The sequence below is a fragment of the Equus caballus genome, chromosome 1 (genome assembly GCF_041296265.1).
Source record: "Equus caballus isolate H_3958 breed thoroughbred chromosome 1, TB-T2T, whole genome shotgun sequence".
Taxonomy (NCBI): domain Eukaryota; kingdom Metazoa; phylum Chordata; class Mammalia; order Perissodactyla; family Equidae; genus Equus; species Equus caballus.
In genome coordinates, this window is record NC_091684.1 from 87,824,619 (window position 1) to 87,849,462 (window position 24,844).

General features: G+C 40.9%; 1 protein-coding gene and 1 non-coding gene across 2 annotated transcripts; both read left to right on the forward strand.

Annotated features, from left to right (window-relative positions):
* Positions 1-1,293: 1,293 nt before the first annotated feature.
* TOMM20 (translocase of outer mitochondrial membrane 20) lies at positions 1,294-19,190 on the forward strand. The gene is made up of 5 exons (XM_001491637.7): positions 1,294-1,795; positions 6,292-6,338; positions 8,597-8,678; positions 14,481-14,623; positions 16,079-19,190. The coding sequence occupies exons 1-5, from the start codon at positions 1,675-1,677 to the stop codon at positions 16,121-16,123; spliced, it is 438 nt and encodes a 145-aa protein (XP_001491687.2). The 5' UTR covers positions 1,294-1,674; the 3' UTR covers positions 16,124-19,190.
* LOC111769733 (small nucleolar RNA SNORA14) lies at positions 2,263-2,397 on the forward strand. The gene has a single exon (XR_002802535.1). It is a non-coding gene; the product is annotated as a small nucleolar RNA SNORA14 (small nucleolar RNA).
* Positions 19,191-24,844: the final 5,654 nt, after the last annotated feature.

The following is a 24,844-nucleotide window of genomic DNA, read 5'->3' on the forward strand; positions in this document are numbered from 1 at the left end:
CTCTGATGCCAATCATTTTCTCTGCTTTGGTTACGTACGCACCTCCATACTCTGCCTTCCCCCACCCAGTGCAGGCAATGCACACATACCTTTGGTCTAGTTTCCAGTATTCCATAGGGTCTCAGGTTCATCATCACTTAAGCAGAAGGGCTTTCCCAGACTCCTGGACTAGGTTAGGACCTCCAGCTAAATGTTTCCATAAGTACCCTTGCAATGACTTCTGACACCAACTACCCAGTTAAGCCAAACTTCATAGGTTAAGGGCCCAGTCTCCTATAAGACTGCCCTCACTTCAGACATCAGTCACAAATTTGGGGGGTCTCCAGGTCACTCTTTCCTGACTAGCTAGCTACTAATCTGTGGGTTTCCACTACCCCCTCAGGTTCAGTAATTCACTATAAGGACTCAGAACTCAGGAAAGTGCTACACTTAGGATTACAGTTTTACAGCAAAAGGATACAAATCAAAACCAGTCAAAGGGAAAGATAGAAAGGGAGAGGTCTGGGGGAATCCCAAAGCTTCTGTTGCCTTCTCACTATGGAGTCACACCACCTCACCCTCCTAGCACGTGGCACATTGATGTGTACCTACGAGTATTGCCATCCTGGGAAACACCTGCTTCTGTGCCGAGTTTTTATTTGGATTTCGTTATGTAGGCCAGGAGAAGTTGAACTCAATCTCCTGCCACCCCGCTCCCCTCCCCAGAGGTAGGGCTGGTACGACATGGATCAAAGTCCCCACCCTGTAACCACACAGTTGGTCTTTCTGGCCTGCCAACCCCATTATGAGCCATCTCCCTAGCATAAACTGTCATGGCCCACCATGAGTTTCTATCACTCAAGGGGATAAGAGGATCCCTCCCAAGACTGGGGACAGAGGGCCAGCCAAATTCTTTACTACACGACGTGTACTTCTCTTACCATGCCTCTCATCAATTTCTAGTTATTTAATGTCTGCTTTCTGCCCAAGGTTGTGTCCTTTTAAATTTAAACTACATATATGTTTTCGGTGGCTATAAAACAACTCACGTTCTCTATTTTTTCCTTCAATTTCTTTTACCACCTATATTTTTCCAGGAACTGCTCCATTTAATTTTCTTCCGCTCCTCATGAGACTATATTGCAACATTCTTTTGAAGTTGAATCACCAAATTATGGAGCTTGTTGCACAATGGCTTGTGACTGACCTTGAAAAGCAAATTCAGTTAAATTCAAATAAGAGTCACAGGTTGCCTGAATTATACAAAAATAAAATGAAGCATTTGACGTCAGCAACCTTCCATCTTTGTCTGACACCCACAAGGAAGTCAGCTACAAACTCTTCTGAGTCTGTGCACGCCGGCCACACAGCCCCCTCGTTACATCACGCTCAGGGGCTTTTAAGGAAACGCGTGATCACTCGCAAAAACCTCACACCGACGCGGACACCCGCGCCGGGGAGCCTTTGCCCGGTGCGCAGGCGCAGAAGCGGTGCGGGCGTCTCCGCTCAGGCACTGCCGAGGACGTCCCCGGGGGCCTCGGACGTCTAGGGCCGGAAGTGACGCGTGTTCGGCCTTTCCGCGTCCCCCGCGGCGGGCGTGAGGTCTGAGCGGGGCCGTCAGCTCTGAGGGTTCGCGGCCAACGTGCTTGTTCCCGGACCCCGGCGCCGCCGACCCGGCTCCTCGGTGGAGAGAAGATGGTGGGCCGGAACAGCGCCATCGCCGCCGGTGTGTGCGGGGCCCTCTTCATCGGGTACTGCATTTACTTCGACCGCAAGAGACGGAGTGACCCCAACTTCAAGAACAGGCTGCGAGAACGTGAGTGGGCCCCCTCGGCCCCGGGCTGCCCCCTCCGCCGCTGCCCCGCCGCGCCGCCCTGCTCAGCTCTGCTCAACCCTTCTCTGCGTGCCCTCCCCGCCGGCGAGCCGGGGGCGTCGGGGCCGCGCGCGGGCGGCCGCGTGGTGTTGCCCGGCCCGGCGGCCGCCAGCAGACCGACCGGAAAAAGGCGATGGCGCTGGCCGCGCGCTCCCGGGGCGGCTCCTGGCTCCTGTGCCTGCACGATTCCCTCCATTTTGGAGGGATGGCTTTTCCCATTTTGTTTTGCCCAAACGCCTTTCCCAGATGAATGCGCTCTCGTTTGTATTATAATGTAGGGTACGTGTGGGCCGGGGTTTTTTTTGGCCATTCACCTTTTGAACCTCTGTTCTTAACTCGAAAGTCGTGTTTTTTGTATTTTACGGGTTTGTGCTTGAGACTAAATTCACACACCCAACGCGGTATCATTGTCGCATTCTTAAACCCTCTTGGTAGCTTCGCTCTAAACGCTTCCAAGATATGAGTGAATGCTATAGAATTTGCAGGGGAGTCCAAAGGGCTGCGCTCCTCATGTGGCTCAGTCTTATTTCATACCTGCGACATCTTTTAAGAGAGATCTACAAGAGGAAAGTCGTGTCACCAAATCCATTGTCATCTTTGAGTTTCGGAGGCATACGCGTGTGCAGCAGTGGAGGAGCAAATTTGTTGCACTAAGAAATATTTTTGTAACTTATCTAGGTTGCTCAGTCAAAATAGTTTCTGAAATTAAAATTGATGTGTAAGTTACTAAAGTCTAGAACGTACAAAGAAGTGACTATCCTATTTCATACTGTTTTATTAAGTTATAAGAAGTCATTTCTGGTGTTGCCTAGCCACACGTGGCTGGGGACTAGCGTGTTGAACAGTGCTGATCTTATACCATCTATGATAGGAGCGCTAATTCTAGCTCTCTCACATTTTGGGAGGAAGGGATATGGAGGTAGTTTATTTTATTTACGGTTAGGTAGACTGATGGCAACAGTGCTGTTTTGGATTCAGATACTGAGTTTCCAGGCCCAAATTAGTCACAGATTAGCAGCATAATCTTGGCCTTTCTGAATCTTAATTTTCTTAGTTTGTGAAATGAGGCGATGCCACCTTCCTCTAGTTGGTTTTGTGAAGATTAAGATGTTTGAAGTGCCCACCACCATTCCTAACGCAGGAAAGGCCCCTCCGTAAATGCTGCCTGTAAATGTAACTACAGGGATGTAGATGATTTTCCTACAGATTTAAAAATAGTTGGGGTGTGTGTGGAGGCAGAGCTGGAAGAATGGATTAACCCTTTCTTCCTTTGGAAACACTGCAAGCCTATTCTTGAAAACCTTGAGAAAACTATAATTTTTGGTTGAAGAAATCATAAAAGCTATCATCTTAGACAACCTGAGAAATGTGTTATTTTCAAAATTCCTTTTCCATCATTTTAAGTCAATAAATTTTTTTTCTAGCTTTAGTAGTAGCCTAATGGTTTAAATGGTCAGGCTTGAGTTAGTATTAGCTGAGTAACCTTGGGCAACCGAGTTGAAGTTTTTGTTTCCTTCTTGTAAAGATAAATGTAGAGTTTAGTACAGTCCCTGGCACATGGTAATTGATGGATGCTAAAGATTGTTTATGAATATAATTATTATTTGATATTTTCTTTAGCAAGGAAAACTTTTGCTCAGAGAAATTTTGTGTTGGCTGATTTTTTAAGAACTTGAGGGTGTTTTGTATTGGTGGAATGAAATTGATTTCAGTTTAGTTAGTTTTGACTTTTTTCTAGTCTAATTTCTAATAGAATATTTACATCTGCAAAAAAGGCAGAGTTTCTCAGATCAGTCATTTTGGCTTGTTAGTGTTCCTGATAATTTTTTTTTAAAGAAAAGAGGCTTAAGTTGTTTGCAATAGGTTTGAGGTTAAATCTGGGATTCTAATTTATTCAGATTTTTGTCTTCCATTAGCAAAAGCGGATTATGAGGACTCTTAGAGTATAATTTTTAACAATCTAAATAATCCTTAATAAATGAAAATTAATCTCCAAATTATAGTGCCAACTACAGGTGTGTTTCATTATACAGCACTGTTTAAAATGATTCATCATTTTAAAATATATTAACTAATTTCCTTACTTAAATGAATGCTTTAAGAGTGATTTAGATTTGTGGCTTTTAGTAAGCTCATGTTTTATGTGTATTTTTTAAAGTAGACAAAATCTGTTTTAACTTGTTAGGTTTACACAGTACTTGGGATACTTGCAAATATTGAGTCCAGGCCTGATTTTGCTGATTGAATGTGTACGTTGGTTTTTCAGTCTCTTACCATCTGTACTTTATCACAGAGATACTGTATGATACTCTCTGAAAATAAGTTAATGTAACAAGTTAATTGTCTTATGAAAACTGAAGCCAGAAAATAGGGATGGTAATAGTACTTGTCTTCATGTTACTGTGAGGATTAAATAAGCTAATTAATAACACAGAATAGTATCTGGCATGTAGCATCTAAAACATACTGAGTGGTTACCCTTAACATCTAAGTGTTCCTTGTCTTCATGTCCAGTTCCTCTGAAGTCTTCCATGTCTCTTCTAGTCTCTTTTTTTTTTTAAGGGAGATTGGCCCTGAGCTAATATCTGTTGCCAATCTTGCTTTTTTTTCCTTCTCTCCCCAAAGCCCCAGTACATAGTTGTATGTCCTAGTTCAAGCCATTCTAGTTCTTCTGTGTGGGATGCTGCCACAGCATGGCCTGATGAGCAGTGCTAGGTCCTGGCTCAGGATTGAAACGGGTGGACCCTGGGCCGCCAAAGCGAAGCACGTGAGTTTAACCAGTTGGCCACGCGGCCCGCCCCCTCTTCTAGTCTTAATACTCTCCTTCCAGCACTAGTCTGTACCTTGGTATGTAGTAATTAGTCTGATATCATTCATCATTTTCTGCCTAAATAGGGCTGAACAAAACCCTTAAACAAATTGAGGGTTGAATATGCTGTGTGTTCTGTTTCCGCAGAGTGAGTTGCTCAGTGACGAACAGCTAGGAAAGGAAGTTTGTTAGAAACGTAGGCAGTCTTCAAATTAATATGTAAGATCTGCTTTAACCTATGTTTTTCTGTTGAAACTGCTAGAATTGTGTTTAAGCCTTAGAGTTTCAGCACTTCGTGTATTTTGGGGGCTAGGGTTGGTAAGAGATGCTGGTGTGGTTAAACTCGGTTTGTAAGGGTAGTGGGGAAGGAAGCTTCCCTGGCAATAGTAGTTAACCTGTCTGCAGCTGGGCGGACCGCTCACTGCCTCTTTAGTCGGCATCAAGACTTGGATCTGTAGAATCCTTGAAGGTTTTCAGAGCACATTTGCTTGTTTTATGCCTTTTGTTTCTTGGAGTGGCCTTATCTTTGGCAAGTTAAGAGATTTATTTGCTGAAAATTACCCAGGTAATAAGTATTAGAGCCTTAGCTTTCTTAGGTATGCCACCTGGTCATTCTCCAGGTCCTTGGTGGTTTTTAGGAACTAGTGAAACTTCCTTCTGTAGGTATTTAGCATAGCATAGCTCCTTAGCTGAGGAGTGGGCATTCAGCTGTCTCAATACCAAGTGCTTATATGGCATGTTATAAATCAGGCACTATTCAGAAGTTCATTACATACTTTAACTCATTTAATCCCCACAACAACCAATTTTCCATACATAGAAAATGAGCAGAGGTTACTGTAACTTTCCCAAGGTCACGCTGCTAGTTAGTGGAAGAGCTGGCAGAGAAGCCCAGGTTTCCTCCATGCCAACACCCTTTTACAGGGGTATACAATTAAATAACAGTTTAAAATACTGTGTCTGTTACTGATTTGGTTTTAAGGGTTGACTGATGATTAAGATTTTAAACAACACCACTTACTCCTAAGATTTGTGGTATAGCTGTTTCGTATCAAAAACAAGACAGGTTTTTTCTTCACTAGTCAGCAGTGTTGACAAGAATTGAGCAGTGCTTCCCCCCCTTTTTTGCCAAATGCATAATTACTGTGTTTATTTTTTTAAGAAAACTTTCTCAAATGGTGATCCCCCCCCGCCCCCGTTTAAGAGTGCCAGATAGTTTCCAACATTCAGTAAAGATAGAAGCTGTTACATTTCAGTAATAAAACTCCCTAACAGCAGTGGCTTAACTCTTGCTGTGTTTGATGACCTGTGTAGGTTGGGGGTGGGGGGCTTGCTCTGCTTTTGGTAATTACTCAAGAGACCCAGCTGTTGGAACTGTCTCCATCTTGTAAATTGCTGATCCTGGTGCCCCAGAGGGAAGGAAAAAGCTCCTGTGCAGAGATGTCACATTGCCCATAGCTCATTGACCAGAACTATTCATATGACCCTGACAGACCACAAGGAGACCAGGGAAGAAGAGAGCTGGAATCGGGAAGGTTTTGCAAATAGAATGAATGACTGCCACAGCAGTTAGACTTCTTTTGATTCCCATTTTACTAATGATAAAATGAAAATACTACATTTCTTGCAGGAAGAAAGAAACAAAAACTTGCCAAGGAGAGAGCTGGACTTTCTAAGGTACTGCGTAATCTGTTTTTTTTAAAGTCTACTTCAAATATGTATTTTGAGAAAGCTAGTTGATATTAGACATTGATTTTTTTTTTTTTTTTTTTTTTTTTTGTTAAAGATTTTATTTTTTCCTTTTTCTCCCCAAAGCCCCCCGGTACATAGTTGTGTATTCTTCGTTGTGGGTTCTTCTAGTTGTGGCATGTGGGACGCTGCCTCAGCGTGGTCTGACGAGCAGTGCCATGTCCGCGCCCAGGATTCGAACCAACGAAACACTGGGCCGCCTGCAGCGGAGCGCGCGAACTTAACCACTCGGCCACGGGGCCAGCCCCTAGACATTGATTTTTTATATTAAAATATAATTTGTTGTTTTGGGGAATAGTTAACTCAGTTCAACTGCGGATTATCTAGGCCTTCATTAGCTCCCCTTTGTTAGCCATAATAGCAGACAGCTTGTTATATGAGCAATATTTAAGGAACGATAAGATTATAGTCTCCAGAAGACATTTATACCAAAAGATTCAAACTTAGCTGCTTCAAAATGATAAAACATTTATTAATTTAATTTTCCTTCTTCCAACATCTTTCAAAAGAAGGACATGCTGTTTGTTTCAAAAGTTACATAAATTATTCACACCCACTGATCCAGAATCCCACCACCTGGTAAATTTTTACCTTGTTATAATACGTAAGTGTAGATATAAATCTTTTCATTCATTTTTTCTTTTCATAGTCCTGTGTTCATGATTATTTTTAATGACTACATAGGTTTATCTGCTTGATAAAAAATGTTCTGTGGCATGTGTAAGTAAATATAATTGTTGTGCATATAGCTTTTCTTTTTCATTGAACTTAGTTCCATTATCTAGGTTTCCAGGACTTGGACTACTGGATCAGTAGTGGTTTTTTTTTTTTTTTAAAAGATTTTATTTTTTTCGTTTTTCTCCCCAAAGCCCCCCAGTACATAGTTGTATATTCTTCGTTGTGGGTCCTTCTAGTTGTGGCATGTGGGACGCCCGCCCCAGCGTGGTCCGATGAGCAGCGCCATGTCCGCGCCCAGGATTTGAACCAACGAAACACTGGGCTGCCTGCAGCGAAGCGCGCAAACTTAACCACTCGGCCACGGGGCCAGCCCCAGTAGTGGTTCTTTTTAAAGCAAGTCGAGGCAAGGAAAAATTAAATCAGTAAATGTTGTCTTTGTTATTTTGAAGCAGTAGTCAACACAGCTAACTGACTGTGTTGATACTAATGATAATATCATTAATAATGATGATAATGAAGTAAAACTAGGAAGCAACCACTTTGTTCTATTAAGTCCAAACCACCTTTCTGAAATATATATGTTCATGATGCTTTTAGTAGCCTTTTCTTTCTAAGGATATAGGGAAATAGATATATTATAGACATGTGCATTGGTGTATCAGTTATAATCACATTCTTGCTGTATGCTGGGATAGTCTGTGAACGATGTCTCCATTTTGAGAAATTTAAATTTGTTCACCTATCTTGTTAATAAGAGCGTATATAGTATAATTCAAGAACCAAAAACTTCCATTAATAGAGGGTCTTTTTAATACCAAAGCCCAATAAAATGAGGTATGCTTCTAGTAGGTTTACGTTTTTTAAAAAGATAGGCCATATAGCTGGTGGTATTATATATTACCATAATCATTCAATCTGGTAATATGTAACAAATATAAAACAAAAACACAGAAATGCAAGCTTATTTAAATACAGCTACTTGTGATTGTTTATAATAGCAAAAAATTAGAAGTAGCTCAAATGACTAACAAATAGATCATGATTATGCAATCATATATTCTTCAATGGTATATTCTATTGCCGTTTAAAAATAACTAATCTTTTAGATGCACGTAAAATCTGTACAAAATAATATTGGATCAGAAAAGATTGATTATAGTTATGTAAAAATTTATAATGCGATCAAAAAATAGTGTAAACAGTAAAGAGCATATTTTATGGTTGTGATGTTTGTATTTTTCGTTTTTTACTTTAGGTTTGATTTACGGCTTTCTAAGAACTGTTCAGATACCAGTTTGATCAATAAGTATTTTTTTCTTGGATTTATTTGAATGTAGTAGATACCAAACTCTAATACTTGAGATTGTTGTTGAAGAGTAATTTTCTTTTTATATTTTAGAATTAGCTATTCAATTTTTAGTTGTTTTATTTTTAGTGGTATGATTTTCTGTGTATTGGTTATTTCCCCTGTCGTAATTTTGTCATACTAAATATTCCATTTCAAACAGTTACCTGACCTTAAAGATGCTGAAGCTGTTCAGAAATTCTTCCTTGAAGAAATACAGCTTGGTGAAGAGTTACTAGCCCAAGGTAATAGTCATTAAAAGACTAGGAAACTAGATAGAATTCTTCACACTAATATGAATTTATGGTGGTAAGGGGCTTTTTTGGTGTAGTAAGGCTGTTTTTTTAAAAAAAAGGTATTCTAAATATTTCAAGACAAGTTTTTAGGCATTTAATAATGTGAGGACTGTTTTATTTAAGACTGGCTCTAAAAATAAATATTTCTTGTGGGTTATCACTCTCCATAATAATAATTTGAATGAGTTTTAGGTTTACTTGATGTATGATGGAGAGAAGATAATAAGTAATCTTTACAAATGAGGTTACTTTGTGTTTGTGTGTGTGTGTGAGAAAGACTGGCCCTGAGCTAACATCTGTGCCCATCTTCCTCTGCTTTATATGTGGGACGCTGTCACAGCATGACTTGATGAGTGGTTTGTAGGTCTGTGCCTGGAGTCTGGACCTGCGAACCCTAGGCCACTGAAGCAGAGCATGCGAACTTAACCACTGTGCCACCAGGCTGGCCCCTAAATGAAGTTACTTTTAAATAGTTTGGAGAATATAGTCATAGTGCAATATGTAAATAGTAACTGAAGGAATATGATCTAGGAATATCCTCCCTCAACTCCTTCATCTAATCTTGAAGTCTTTTCCAGTACTTACAGGAAGGATTGGTTAATATAAGTCCCAGAGAAGATTAATTACCTGAGCAGGGTCACACAGTGAGTTCTTGGTGGCCTGGTTTCAGAACCAGTCAGTGATCTAAATCTGATCCGGAGTTTAGGCTTTGTGCTTTATGTATTCCATCAATAGGATTAAGAGGTTTTTATTAAAAAAAAAAAAAAACTGCTGTGAAATTAAAATGGTCAAATTTATAAATTTGAGAACTATAATTCATTCAGTAATTTAGAGTCTTAAATGTATTTATAAATTTCTTTGGTGTCAAATTAGCTTTTTATCTCAAAAGTAGCTTTGAAGTAGTTGCTGTCATAAGTAAAAATAGTATCAAGTGTTAAGTTTTTTAATTCTCATTGCAGTATCATAATAGATTTAGAGAGTATTGAACTATGTGATGCAGGTCATTTGTGGTTTTTTATTTGTTTATTTTATAAGACGAGATTAAGTGTTTAAAATGGTGGTGACCATCATTACTTTTTATCACATGTCCCTTTTGCCAACGAATACTTTTTCTTTTTTCTTTTTTCTTTTTTTTGAGGAAGTAATTGTCTTTTATTTAGATGGTATAGTAGGCTGATAAATATTTAAATAAAAATAGAAATGCCTTACCAGAAGGTAATTGTGACTTTTTCCTCCGATATAGTAAGGAAAATATGAAGTTTAATCACAGGGCAATAGTAAAGCACTTAAATCCTCCTAAAGATCATTTGAGGGGCTGAGTATAATTACATTACTTTATTATCTGAAAAGGAAAATCTGCATGATATCGTTGTTTTTTAAGGATATAGATTGTAATATTCCAGTTAATGTAAACAAATTCTCACAAGTTTTTCATGCTCATAGAGATATTTATTTGATACTATCAAAATCTTCTAGCCCCCAAAATATAAACAATATTTTAAATAATTTTATTTATAATTTAAGATATTATAATGTACTCCTATTACTTACATTTGGATTGTCTTGGTGATCCGTGCACTGTGGTCGTCTATCTGACTTGAGCCGTTGGATCCAGGTCGAGGACAGTTACTCAGGGTGGTCAGGGGAGGGGAGGTCAAGGGGGGACAGGGAAGAGTTGTCTTTTTTTCCCAAACTCATGTTCCACACTTCAACCCAAAACACCCAGTGAATTACTTAACAGCTTAGCTGCCAAGCTGTCTTTCTTCTGATAGAAAGTACCAACTCAACCTAAGGTAGAAGACTTAGGTGGATAGAATTAGGAAAAAGTCAACATCAAAGTAAGCCAGGTGAAAGCGTAAGCAATTTGGGCAGTGAACTTCATTGCTTGGCAAGGTCTCCTTCATCCAGGGGTCTTCCAGAAGCATATTCCCTTAACTGAGTAAGATCTCATCTCAGGATATGTGAATGGGATCAAGTCTGCAAGTGCAGAGAGGAAATAGTTCCACCTGCAATGAGTTGCTGTAGTTGTTTATTAACTGTTTTCAGTGTATTTAGAAGTATTTGGAGGTGTCTCAGAGGATCTCCTATGTTGTATACATACCATTCCAGTAGCAGCTCTATTTCCATTTAATAATCAGAATTAATGTCCCCAAGCAAACAGTGTAATCCACTCTATTGCTTCTAAATTCAGTGGCGTGAGAATCCAGTGGCCAAGTGGCATCTTAATTTCCAAGTTGATGGGGCCATCATGTCCCCTGATGAAGTCCAAGCCCATGCAGAAGACATAAGTCTTTTTTTAATATTTTCCATTTTTAATACTTCTTTGTAGAGTTCTGCTTTCTTCAATTTGAATACCTCAATCTTTAAATTTTCTCGAGTGAAAATGTTGCAGCAGGCAATTCCTCTTCATATCCCAGTCTTTAGTCCCTTATTTGGTTAGATTCTTCTTATTCAGGGGTTTGAAAACTTTGTGTTTACTGATTTGTTATAAAGGGTACGGCTCAGGAGCAGCCAGATGGAAGAGATGCATAGGGCAAGGTATGGAGGGTGGGGGAGGGAGTGAGGAGCTTCCTTGGCCTCTCTGGCTGCCCCGCCCTCCTAATACTGATGGGTTCACTAACACAGAAGCTCAAGAAATAATTTCTTGACAAAATTAGAATTTGCTCAGTTTCACCTAGAGAGTTATAAATGGCCTTCATTAAAGTTGCCTGCTAAGAAGGATTAGAAATGAATGAGGAGAACCAATCAAAATGTCCGTAAGTGCAGAACGCGGGATAGATAGCAATCAGGGAAACGTTTCAGGTCTCCTTTAGGCCGCACAGTTCAGTTCCCTAAAAGGGAGGGCATTCTGCTCAACTCTGAAGCAGTGCTTGATACCAAGTGGTGACTTTGGTCCTGTACCACTGGGTTTGATCTTCCTCTGCTGTGTAATAGATAGATTATATGATGCATTCGATGCTGTTGATATTAACAAAAGGTACCACTTATGATCTGGCTATCCAGTCAACAAAAGTTGTAGCAACATCTGCTTTTCACAGGAAGGGAGCCCAAGATGACAGGTAGACTGCCATTGACTCTTTGTCAATGTATAAATGTATCCTGGATATATAGGATTGTTTAGCATTGTTGGACCCACAGAAAAGATAATTGCCAGTGCTGATTAGGGTTGGAAGAGATTTAAAGCCTTTTGGTGTCTATTCACAAGAAGGAACTGACTGTCAGCGGGTCACTTGATTACTACCCATCGACTGGATCAATGCACAACCCTGGGTTGGATCTCATGATGGACATCATTGTTACATAATTTCATTCCCCATGGAAGTAATTGACTGGGCGGGTCAAGATGGTGGCTGCCCATATCCAGGTGACAGTGGCTAACACGATCAGGAGGGTATCCAGGACCAATGTATGGACAGGATAATTGCAGTCCCTGAAGTGGCAGTGGAGGTTCAGCCATTCCTCACCTGAGCTCAAAGACATTAAGAAAGCGCTTGGAAAGCCATACGCATACACTGGTGTCATGAGACACCTCATGGTATTCACACTTTTACCCAGAGGGTTTCCCGACTTCCACAGTGGCCAGTTGGTGAAACAAGAAACACACCATCATATGTTGGATTCAAGACCCTGGAAGGAACACCAGGAATGACAGTCACCTTACCCATCTTTCTCATCAGTTGGCAAGGTCAAGCACGTGAAGTGTGATGGTGGAGACGTTCCCTAAGGCACACTTAGTGCCCTCAAGCTTGGGGTCGTGTAGGGTATGACAACTGAACCAATCTATAGGAAGATAAAGTACATGTGTAGGGATGGTCTGAATACGTTTTTCTAAAGTCATGAGTTGCTTTCGTAAAGGCTCAGACCAAGTTTTTTTGTAGTATCCTTGATTTTCTTGATAGTATGCCATTCTGTAAAGAAAAGTTGAATATGGAGGAGGTTCAATAATACAGGCAAGGGTTCTGAAGTTAAGGAGCCCTAGGCTTAATAACTTGAAGCAAATTCTTAATTTCTCTAAGCCTCTGTTTCTTCAGATAGCGAATGAAGATACTGCTACTACCTAAGAAGATTGTTGTGAAAATGATGTGAACCTGTTCATATAAGACACCAAGAACAGTGCCCCTGGCACCTAGTAAATGTTAGTAGTTCTTAATATTAAGGCAGTGAAGATAACTCTGGGTGATACTATAAGGATGGATATATGTCATTGATTTGTCCAAATGCATAGAATGTACAACACCAAGAGTGAACCCTAATGTAAGTTATGGACTTTGATTATGGTGGGTCACTGTAGTTCAGTAGCTGTAACAAAGTACCACTCTGGTGAGGGTTGTTGATAACAGGGCGGGGTGGTGGGGAGAGGCTATGCATGTGTGGAGGCAGGGGACATGTGGGAAATCTCTGTGCTTTACCCTTAGTTTTGCTGTGAATTTGAAACTGCTCTAAAAAAATAAAGTCTTAATAAAAAAATTTTCCAATGGAGTTGTTTTTCAATAAGGTACATTAAAAGGATTTCCTGCATAGAAAACTCCTATACACAAGAACACTTAATTTGAAACCTTTTGTCTGTGTGTGTCTGTGTGGAAGGTTGGCCCTGAGCTGACATCTGTTGCCACTCTTCCTCTATTTTGTATGTGGGATGCTGCCACGGAGTGGCATGACAAGAGGTGCCAGGTCCGTTCCTGCGATCTGAACCTTCAAACTCTGGGCCGCTGAAGTGGAGCACGCGAACTTAGCCCTACGCTATCAGGCTGGCCCCTGAAACCGTATTGAATAGCACAAAGTTATTTGCTCAGAGAATTTGGGGCAGTTCTTTGGAGTTTGATTTAATACAGAATTAACTGAGGATCGAGACCACATGGCAGGCACTTATTATTCAGTTAAGCGAACCTTCAAAAATAGACCTTATGGAATTTTTTTTTTCTTTCAAAAGTAATGCATCTATTGTAGGATAAATAAAAAGAAAATAAATCCTGCCACTCAGGGATAATCACTGTTTTATCTGCTTCTTCCTACCACTTCATTATTATGGCGGTTTTTCCTGCTAGCATTACTTTAAAAATAATTTTTTTTCTACTTGCATGTGGTAACATTCAGATGGTATAAGGGCTTAGTTTACAATGAAATTGGGCCTGCTTTTTACTTCGGTCCCCAATCTTCCCGTTCTCTCTTCTTATAGAAAAGTACTGTTCCATTGTTAGTCATTTCTTATGTAATCTTTCAGAAATATTCCAAATATATAACTAATAACATACTTGGACCTTTCTGCACCTTGCCCCTTTTTTGCATGTGTATTGGAGATACTTGCATATCAGTACATATATTCTGATTTCTTTTTTTTTTTTTTTAAAGATTTTATTTTTTTTCCTTTTTCTCCCCAAAGCCCCCCGGTACATAGTTGTGTATTCTTCGTTGTGGGTTCTTCTAGTTGTGGCATGGGGGACGCTGCCTCAGCGTGGTCTGATGAGCAGTGCCATGTCCGCGCCCAGGATTCGAACTAACAAAACACTGGGCCGCCTGCAGCGGAGCGCGCGAGTTTAACCACTCGGCCACGGGGCCAGCCCCCTGATTTCCTTTTTTAATGGCTTCATAATATTCCGCTATGTGGATGAACTCTAGATTATTTCCAAGTTTTTACTTGCACGGTGTTTTTGGTCTATATCACCTGGAGATATAGGGAAGACTTTAGAGTTGAATTTTTGACAGAGGCAAAGGCGTTCCACGTTTCATGTTATTTTTCTGTAAATCTTCCAGCTGAATATGAGAAGGGTGTCGATCATCTAACAAACGCAATCGCCGTGTGTGGTCAGCCCCAGCAGTTACTGCAGGTGTTACAGCAGACGCTTCCACCGCCGGTGTTCCAGATGCTTCTGACTAAGCTCCCAACCATTAGCCAGGTAAGAAGTTGAAATATGAAATAGGAGTAGAACCTGAGAATGAATTTAGGGACATTGGCATTTAAAAGTGAGCCCAGTGAACGTGATGAAATCGGGAGACTCCTCCGTGTGATGAAGATAGCGCTGGAGAGAGCAGTGCTTGGAATTTTCTTCCATAGGAGAAAAACATTCAGCTGAGTGGGCATAAGGTCTAGGGATCGAGTCCTAGAGGTGGTCAGGAAGTGTGTCTCTCAGTGTTTAACTCTCAGGCCTTTGTAGTCAAATCCCATGATTCAGGCCACTCTGGCTAATTTCCAAAACTAGCTTTCTCCCTACTCTTGTGAGACCGTGCATTCAGTTAGGTGGCCTGGTGGGGGGTACAGGAGCCAAGACGGCATAGCCTGGAACTTGGATCATGAAGGACTGTGGCTTCCCTCTGACTGCACTTGTCTGAAGGCCCTGGTGCCTCTGCTGCTGCCAGGTGGGCTTGGCGCTTGGAACTCTTTGACTACATCCCCAAATGCAAAATGCCATTGTATAAAAGATTATACATAACTTGAGTTAAGTAAAATGTGTTCTGTTAATTTTTAATCCTTCCCAGGGAGCCCAGATGAGTCTACTTTTTGGAATAATAGCATGTCTGCTACATGTGTTAATTTCCACAGTTGCTGTGCTTAAAAATTAGTAAAATGATTGACTGGTTAATTCTCCAAACTGATCTTTACTCAGCTAAATTGGAAAGGGACTGGAAAGAAAATTAAGGTCCCAAAGATTGAAGGGAAACAGTTGAAAAACTAAGCTGTTGATATTAATCCTTTTATTTAGACTAATGTGGTCCCCAGTCTGTCTATATCAGAATCCTCTGTTGAATGTTATCTGCTCTTTGAAAGGCAACATAGCATAGTGCTTTTGCAAAACTGACCTGAGGGTGATGTCTTCTGAAATATGGGGAAATTTAGGATGAAGCCTGAATTTCTCTCTGTAAAAATGGCCTCCTTGACTCAGTTAACTTGTTTCATGTTATCTGGAAATGTTATCAGAATGGCTAATTTTGACTGTGTTCCTTCTTTGTATAATGACTGAGCGTTTCCAAGCCAAAAGGGGAAGTATTTGGAGCATAGAATGATCAGTAAAGCACTCATCAGTATTCTTAGTTTACGTGGGAGTGAAAAAAGATTTTCAGTTCTTTCTGGTTTCAGTTTTGTAACTGACTAACTTGTATCACAGTATGATGTTATGCCTCCTTTATTAACTTGAATTCTGGAATGGGACTGATGCCATTCATACTGTGCGATTATCGCATAGTGTGATCATTATTTTCTTAGACGATGATAATGTATAAAGTGTTAAATGTTGAAATCTCAGAATGGGTAAATTTGAACAAGGTTTGATTGATTACAAAGAGCATTTTATGTTGAATTTAGAATCCTGATTAAATGCTTATGATACTTATAAGAATTAATTTCTCTTTTTCAGAGAATTGTAAGTGCTCAGAGCTTGGCTGAAGATGATGTGGAATGAGAAACGTCAACGTGATAATCCCAATTAAAAATATTTTTAAAATCTTAACTCGGAAGATGAACAGCTCTAGGGGAATAAGGGCAAATATGCTTGTTATGGACTGTCCTACACTGAAATCTACCAAAGTTAATTTTTACTTTGTGTAGATCCATTTGTGTGTTTTATTTATTTTTCCAAGTGGAAAGTGTGTTTTGATAGAGAGCTTTTCATTTTATAAATACACTATGAGTTACCGAAATATCATGGATTTTCTTTATTCCTAAAATGTGCAGTTAAAATATACATGTAACATCACTTATATTAATAATACCCAGTGCTCAGTTTTCAAAGATAGGGAAAAAAGTATAGGAGAAAACTGAAGAATGCACATTTTTTAAGCTAGTGTATTTTGCTATACATCAGAAAATAGAATGAAAACTTGATTTTGTTTATCAAAACTGAGCATTAAAACTTCGAGAGATCATTTCTTTCCTTTTAATCTCCTAAATATCCCAGATGTGCTGCTGTGCTGTATTAACAGCTTCACTCCCGCCCTGTGTATCGGTCTTGAAATGTTTTTTTTAAATCAGTGGACTTAATGTGTTGTGGGTATTTATCTCCTTGTATTTTAGATACATGTAGTTGCAAATAGCACCAGGAGTTAAGTCTGCACACCACTATTCCAGCTGTATGAGCTTCCCCAGTTAGTGTCTGCCCACTTTGCTCATTTGTAAAATGAAGGAATTGGCCTGCTAACTCAGAGCAGTGTTCCTTTCAGCTTCTGGTTTTTTTCTCTTCAAGATCTTCGAGTCCACCTTCCCCTGAGGTGTATATTTGTTTGGGCAACCAGGCCTTGCATTTTTTCTACTCTGAATTTTGCATGCTTGCCTGACTTAGTATTTCTGAATTGATTTTTTTTTTTTTTAGGGAATAACGTGTTGATTTTCACTGAATCATATGGTTCTGTCACTACTCTTGTAAATTAATCTGAAACTTAACCTTTGAGGTAACTGGGATGATATGCTTGTAAAAATGTTCTCCTTTGCTTTTATCTTCTGTGTACCTCTTTAATCTTCCTTCAGTCTGATTCATTTATCTTGTTATAATGAGAATAAGGTGTAACCTTGTGGCTGAGGGACTTGCAAAGAATGGAGGTAATGTGGAGCTCTTATTCTCAAAATAGTGACATATCTGCAGTCACAGATTCAATATCAGACTTGAGAATAAAGATTCTTGGTATTTAGTGTCGTCTGTTGAACTGAGCAGCATTTCTCATTGTACAGGTTCCCTTTATTCTGTCTAAAAATCTGTGGAGAGATCTCAAAGACTTTTCCTGTGTACTAGACTTTTTATTTTGTTTTACTTACAGAGTTTTTTTAACCTTAACCTCAGGTTTTTGTGGTGGTTGTGATATAGTGGAAAAAGTTTGGAATATGGTTCTAAGTTCTGCCTCTGGATAGTCACACGGCCTTGGGCAAGTCATATTACATCTCTGAACTTAACCTCCAGTATTCTCATGTATAAAATTAGAACGTCAGGCTAGGCGATCACATGTAAGGACTCTTTGTCAGGTATCTTCCAGGTTTGTGGTCCTGAACCCTTACACAGTGTGCTTGTTTTTTTTTTATTTTACACTCAGGGTGCTTTTGGGGAGTGGGGGCTGTGGAACGGTGACCACTACAAACATGCTCATTAGTCACTTCTACTAAGAGGACCCCAAATCCAAAGCACTGTGGTGGTGATTGGTCAGTGATTGACCACACAGCCAGGAAACAATCTTCTATCCTGCACCTGCCCACACAGAGGGAGTTTTCAGAGCAGGGGCAGTCAGGAAAGAGAAGAGTGAATACAGAGTCGGAGGGAATATAGGAGAAGAGCATGGGGCAGCCGGCTTGCAAGAGAGGAATGGGCCCAGAAAAATGAAGGACTGGTAGGGGAGTGAGGGGTCATTTCAGATTTTGGGAGGGTGTGAAGATTCTGTATGCCCTTGAGAATTAGAGGGCTGTTCAGGCTGGATATGACTTGACTTTCTGAAAAAAAATGTTTTGATCTACTGTTTGTTGAAAAGGCAATGATATCTTCACTTTAGAGCTGAGTATGCCAAGTACATTTTCTTATTTAAATGACAGCATTGGGGCTTTAAAATTAGGTAACACCTTTGAAAGCTAGCTGTCTTATGAAAAATCAGACAAAAAACTCCAGCATTTTAGGGGCCGGCCCCATGGCTGAGAGGTTAAAATTCTGCATGCTCCACTTCAGCAGCCCAGGTTCACAGGTTTGGATCCCAGGTGTGGACCTACTCCACTCATCAGCCATGCTGTGGAGGCGTCCCACATACAAAATAGAGGAAGATTGGCACAGATAGGAGCTCATGCCTAATCTTCCTCAAGCAAAAAAAAAGAAAACCAAACTGGCAACAGATGTTAGCTCAGGGCAAATCTTCCTCCTAAGAAAAAAAAACAGCCTTTACCCCACCAGACGTGTAATTGCTGAACAAACCCTGTTTCCTATCTGAAGTTTTGCACAGTGACGGAACCAGGCAGTTGTGATGCTGGCCAAATGGTGCTCAGCCCAAGATATAAGTAGATTGATAATGTGAGTGTGCCCCTGTGATAATATTGCACACTTGTATAGAACCTTTGGAAATGAAAATATGTATTAGTGCCTGTTGGCATGCTTCATTGGGCAAAGGCCTGTCTGGATCCACAATTTGTACTTAAAGCATTTAACATGCAGGCTTACCTGGCAGTATCAATGCTATTCTATTAACTAGAACTTAGGTTCACGTTTAGCTTACATAAAGCGTGTAAAGCATAGTACACTGTGCGTAGTAGGCAGTCAGTAAATGATTCCTCTTACTCCTTGGTGAGTTTGCTGTTTTTACCATCTTCCTGCCTGCCTTTCTGACCTTGAATCAACCTGTGGACCAGAGTGTGTTAATGAAATGTTACTGGAGAAAAGATGTTGAGAAAATTGCTAGACCTTGCAGGTATCATACAAAATTTTCTTTCTTGTAATATAAAAAGTGCAGTTTTATTATTGCTTGTGCCTCAACTGTTTAAGTGAATATTAAAGGGCTTGGAGAAAATTGTGACTTGGTGTACATTTGCAGAAGTGAATTCTGTTGAATTTGATACCTCAAAATAGTGCTCCCTGACTTTCTAGGTTAACATCCCTTTGAGAATGTTGAGAGCTGTGCAGCTTCTGTGCAGGAAAATGCACATGTGCCTTTGACTTCTCGGGCTTCACGGATCCCGGATTAAGAACCCTCACTTTAATGTCAGCCCGTGAGGAGTCTGCATGGTAATGGTTTTCCAACTTTAGCATGTATTAGAGTCACCTGGAAGGCTTGTTAAGGCAGATTGCTGGATCCCACACATTGCTGGGCAGTGGGTCTGGGCCAGGAGCACGTATCAATCAGCAGTTCTAACGCGTTCCCAAGTTTTGATGATGCTGCTGGTCTGGGGTCATGCTATGAAAGTGACACACATTGACGCTCGGTGATGTGGAAAGCGTGAATAGGAACTCCTTTATTAGTTTATACCTGCTGTGTAAGGCCACAGGTGAAACACTGCAGCACTCTAAACATGAGATGTGTGATTAAAAAGCCAGCTAGCAAAAAAAAAAAAGGGGGGCCGGTCCAGTGGTGCAGCGGATAAATTCCCACGTTCTGCTTCTCGAAGGCTTGGGGTTCGCCGATTTGGATCCCGGGTGTGGACGTGGCACCACTTGGCAAGCCGTACTGTGCTGGGTGTCCCACATACAAAGTAGAGGAAGATGGGCATGAATGTTAGCTCAGGGCCAGACTTCCTCAGCAAAAAGAGGAGGACTGGCAGTAGTTAGCTCAGGGCTAATCTTCCTCAAAAAAAAATAAAAGTAAAAAGCCAGCTAGCTAGAAATAATGATTATTTGAGAACACCCAATACTTTATTGATAATCATCTGAAGCGTGAAGACCATCACTTAATCAGACTTTATGTTCAAGATAGGTCAATCCATTTAAATGTATTTTAGGAAATTTTTTTCAGACCCATCAACTATACAGGTCCCTTAAGCAGAAATTACATTCCCTAAGCATTTTAATTGTGAGTTTTTAGAGATTTTATTTTTCCTTTCTCTCCCAAAGCCCCCCGGTACATAGTTGTGTATTTTTAGTTGTGGGTCCTAGTTGTGACATGTGGGATGCCATCTCAGCATGGCCTGATGAGCGGTGCCATGTCCGCTCCCAGGATCTGAACCAGCGAAATCCTGGGCCGCTGAAGCAGAGGGCGAGAAGTTAACCGCTCGGCCACGGGGCCGGCCCCTGATTGTGAGTTTTTAAATCGTTGCTCCACCTTTGTGTCTTTGGGTGAATCAAAATGGATTTTTTCCCTTTTCAGATACAGGGTTTCTAGAACATTATGTAATTATGTATATATAATTTTTTTCTTCATTTTTTAAAGGCTACAAGTGTGTTCTGGAAACAATCCAGGAGGCATGTGGAGGTACTAAATCCTTGTTTAATTTCCATTAATAAGGGAGTCAAATACTTCAGACATAATACTGGCAAAGAAGCTAGGGGTCGGGGGTGGAGGGAGAGAAATGGGGACGAGAGGCTGTGGTTAAGCTGGGCTTGATCTGAAAAAGGTGATGGGACCTGGCGTGCAGCACAGGGTCTCCATGTGTCGTATGCCAGCATGTGATCTGCATTTTCAGGGAGAACAACTGGTTCCCACTGGAACTTCACTGAGATCTAAAATCCATGTAGCTCAGCCTTTTCTTTGTTACATCAGGAAATGGACTGAACTGAGGTGGCCTTTCAGGTTGTCCTGTGGTAGAGGAGGCATCTTTCTAAAACCAGAACCTGTCAGTTTACGCAGAGTAACACACAAGACTAGGCCCAGAGAGGTTGAACATGTTTATTGAGTGACCTCTGGACAGTGTTCACAGCAGACTTGTAATGCCTCACCAGCTCACCATTTGAAGAGGACAACTTTGAGGTAAGTATAGAAGCAAATAGAGAAACCCAACTTGAATTAGCTTAAGAAATAGTGGCATTTGTTAGCTCCTCAGGCAGATTAGATCTAGCCTTTAAGATTAGGACAAAGATCTCCAAACCAGGACAGCTCCCTCCTCCTCTGCTGCTCACTGTGCTTGCTTCATTTTCACAAGCAGACCTAAGGAGGAAGCTGGAGCTCTGGGCACGGGCAGCTCCAAGCCCCCATGAGTGGTGATGGTTAGTCTTCTTGGGCTCTATAATGTATTAACTCATTGACTCCTTACAATCCTATGAGTTAATCTTTCCACTTTGACAGCTTAGGAAACCTGCCAATGTTGCATGGTAAATGGAAGATTCAGGATTTTTTCCCCAGCTTTGTTGAGGTATGACTTACAAATAAAAACCGTATATATTTAAGATGTACAATATGTTGTACAGTGTGGTGTTTGATGTAAGTATACATTGTGAAATGATTACCACAATCAAGCTAATTAACACTCATCACCTCACCTTAGTTACCTTAGGTCTTTATTTTGCTGAGGAAGATTCACCCTGAGCTAACATCTATGCCAGTAGAGGAGGCTCTATTTTTTTGTATGTGGGACACCACCACAGCATGGCTGGTGAGTGGAGCAGGTCTGTGCCCAGGATCTGAACTGGCAAACCTGGGCCGCTGAAGCAGACCGCGTGGAACCTTAACCACTCGGCCACAGGGCCAGGCCCTATAGTTAACTTTTTCTGTATGTGTGGTGAGAATACTTAAGTTCTACTCCACAGATTTTAAGTATGCAATGTGTTATTAACAACTATAGTCCCATGCTATACATTAGATCTCCAAGACTTGATTCATCTTGTAATGGAAAGTTTCTACCTTTTAAAAGATTTTATTTTTCCTTTTTCTCCCCAAAGCCCCCTGGTACATAGTTGTGTGTTTTCAGTTGTGGGTCCTTCCAGTTGTGGCATGTGGGACGCTGCCTCAGCATGGCTTGATGAGCAGTGCCATGTCCGTGCCCAGGATTCAAACTGGCAAAACCCTGGGCTGCCAAAGCAGAGTGCGCAAACTTAACCACTAGGCCACAGGGCCAGCCAAGTTTCTACCTTTTGACCAACACTTCCCAAACCCCCAGACCCTAGTAACTGCCATTTTACTCTCTGTTTCTATGAGTTTGAGTTTTTTAGATTCCACATATGACGGAGATCATGCAGTATTTGTCTTTCCGTGTCTGACTTTTTTCACTTAGGATAATGCCCTCCAGGTTCATCCATGTTGTCAGAAATGGCAGAATTACCCTTTGTAAGGGTGAATATTCCATTGTGAATATATACCACTTTTTATTTATCCACTCATCCATTGACAGACACTTAGTTTCTTTCCATGTCTTGGCTATTGTGAATAATGCAATGAACATGAGATCACAGGTATCTCTCTGAGATAGTGATTTTCTTTGGATATATGCCCAGAAGTGCAATTGCTGGATCATATGGTAGATCTGTTTTTTATTTTTGAGGAATCTCCATACTGTTTACCATAATGGCTGTACCAGTTTACATTACATTCCCACCAACAGTGCACAAGGGTTCCCTTTTCTCCACATCCTCACCAACACGTTTTCTTTCTTTCTCTCTCTTTCTCTCTCTCTCTGTCAAGATTTGCATTGAACTAACATCCATTGCCAATTTTCCTCTGTTTTGTATGTGGGTTGCTGCCACAGCATGGCCACCAACAAGTGGTGTAGGTCTCCTCCCAGGAACTGAACCTGGGCTGCTGAAGTGGATCGTGCTGAACTCAACCACTAGGCAACCAGGGCTGGCCCCAACACTTGTTATTTCTTGTCTTTTGAATAATAGGCATTCTAACGGGTGTGAAGTGATACCTCATTGTGGTTTTGATTTGCATTTCTCTGATGATTAGTGATGGTAAGCACTTTTTCATATACTCGTTGCCCATTTGTATGTCTTTGGGAAAATGTCTGTTCAGATCCTTTGCCCATTTTTAAATTGAGTTATTTATTTTTGCCATAGAGTTGTACAAGTTCCTTCTATTTTTTGGATTTTAAACCCTTATATGATTTGCCAATATTTTCTCCCATTCCATTGGTTCCCTTTTCATTTTGTTGATTATTTCTTTTGCTGTGCAGAAACTTTTTAGTTTGATGTAGTCCCTTTTATTTTTGCTTTTGCTTGTGCTTTTGGTGTCATATTTAAAAAATCATTGGAAAGACCAGTGTCAAGGAACTTTTCTCCTTTGTTTTCTTCTATGAGTTTTATGGTTTCAGGTCTTAAGTTTAAGTCTTTAATCCATTTTGAGTTGATTTTTGTGTATGGTGTAAGATACAGCAGTTTCATTTTTTTCCATATGGATATCCAGTTTCCCCCGCACCATTTACTGAATAGACTATCCTTTCCCCATTGTGGATTCTTCACGCCTTTGTTGAGGGTTAGTTGACTGTAAGATTCAGGATTTGAATTAGGAAGGGTAACTTGCATTGTACTTGGCTGCCTGTTTGACAGATAGGATAAAGGAGTTGGGAGGACTGTTTTTTCTTGTTTTTTTTTTTTAAGAATAGGAGTACTTTTCACCAAAGGTGAGAGACCTAATGAGCAAACAAAACAAAATGGCTGCTGTATAGTTCATGTTGCACATCGAATGGACGCTTATTTCTTGTGAGAGTACCAAGCCTGAGGAGTGAAAGCACAAGACATCTTCCAAATCTTATCTTACATCTTTTTTAAAAATGAGAGGTTTTCTTTTTGTGTTCCTGCTTTATTATATTTTTGCTATGTCAAACACAAAACTCTCTCTGCTCCCTCTCAAGCTACTGAAATAAAGTTAATGCTTTGGGAGGTTATGCTGTGACTTCTGAGCTCCTGTAACAGACTGGACCAGATAAGCAGGACCAGTGTTGGGAAGGCTGGGGGGAGAGTAGATGAACTCAGAGGGCTGGAGTTAACTTGGGCTAGAGCCGGAGGCCATGTGAGGTGGGGCCCAGGGCAGGGACCTTTCCTAGAACTCGCTCGTCTCTTAGACTCTGTATTATCTGGAAATTCTGCCTAGTTTCTCCTTCTTCCTGGGTGATGTTGTCATCTCTGGCTTCAGTGGCACCCATACCTGATGACCCTCTCCTGAGTCGGGGTGAGTACAGATCACTGCTTGCTCATCATATGGATGTCCACAGGCACCCTCAAATGGCATCTGCAGAATTGACTTCCTGCCCCTCAACCTGCGCCTCCTGAGCCGTCCTCTACCAGACTGTTAATCTACTCACCACGTTCCATCAATGACCAAACCTTGCTCCTCTTATTCTTACTATGTCTCTAATCTATTTCACTTCTCTCTGGCCTCACTGCCACTCTTTTAGGTCATTTATCTATAGTTACTGCACATTCTCCTCTGCTCTGATCCACTCCGCTGCCTGAGGAATTGTTCTGAAACATCATGTCCCTCCTTTGCGTGGTATCCACGGCCCTTGTAATCTGACCTGGTGAACTCTCCAGCCTCATTCCTCAAATGTTGCCCTCCCCTGCCAAACACACAGAAGCTAACACACGAGTCTGGTCATACTGAGCTCACTTCCCCATAAGTGCCTTCCTTTCCAGCTATTATCCTGTTACCTCAGGGCCTTTGCACATGATATGCCCTATGCTATAGGCCACGCACCATACTAATCACCCAGGATCTCTGGATAGGCGAAATAGTTCATGCTTTATGGATTTTACCATCAGGTTGGGAGATCAATAGTGAAGCCTTCCCAGGGTCAGGCGCCC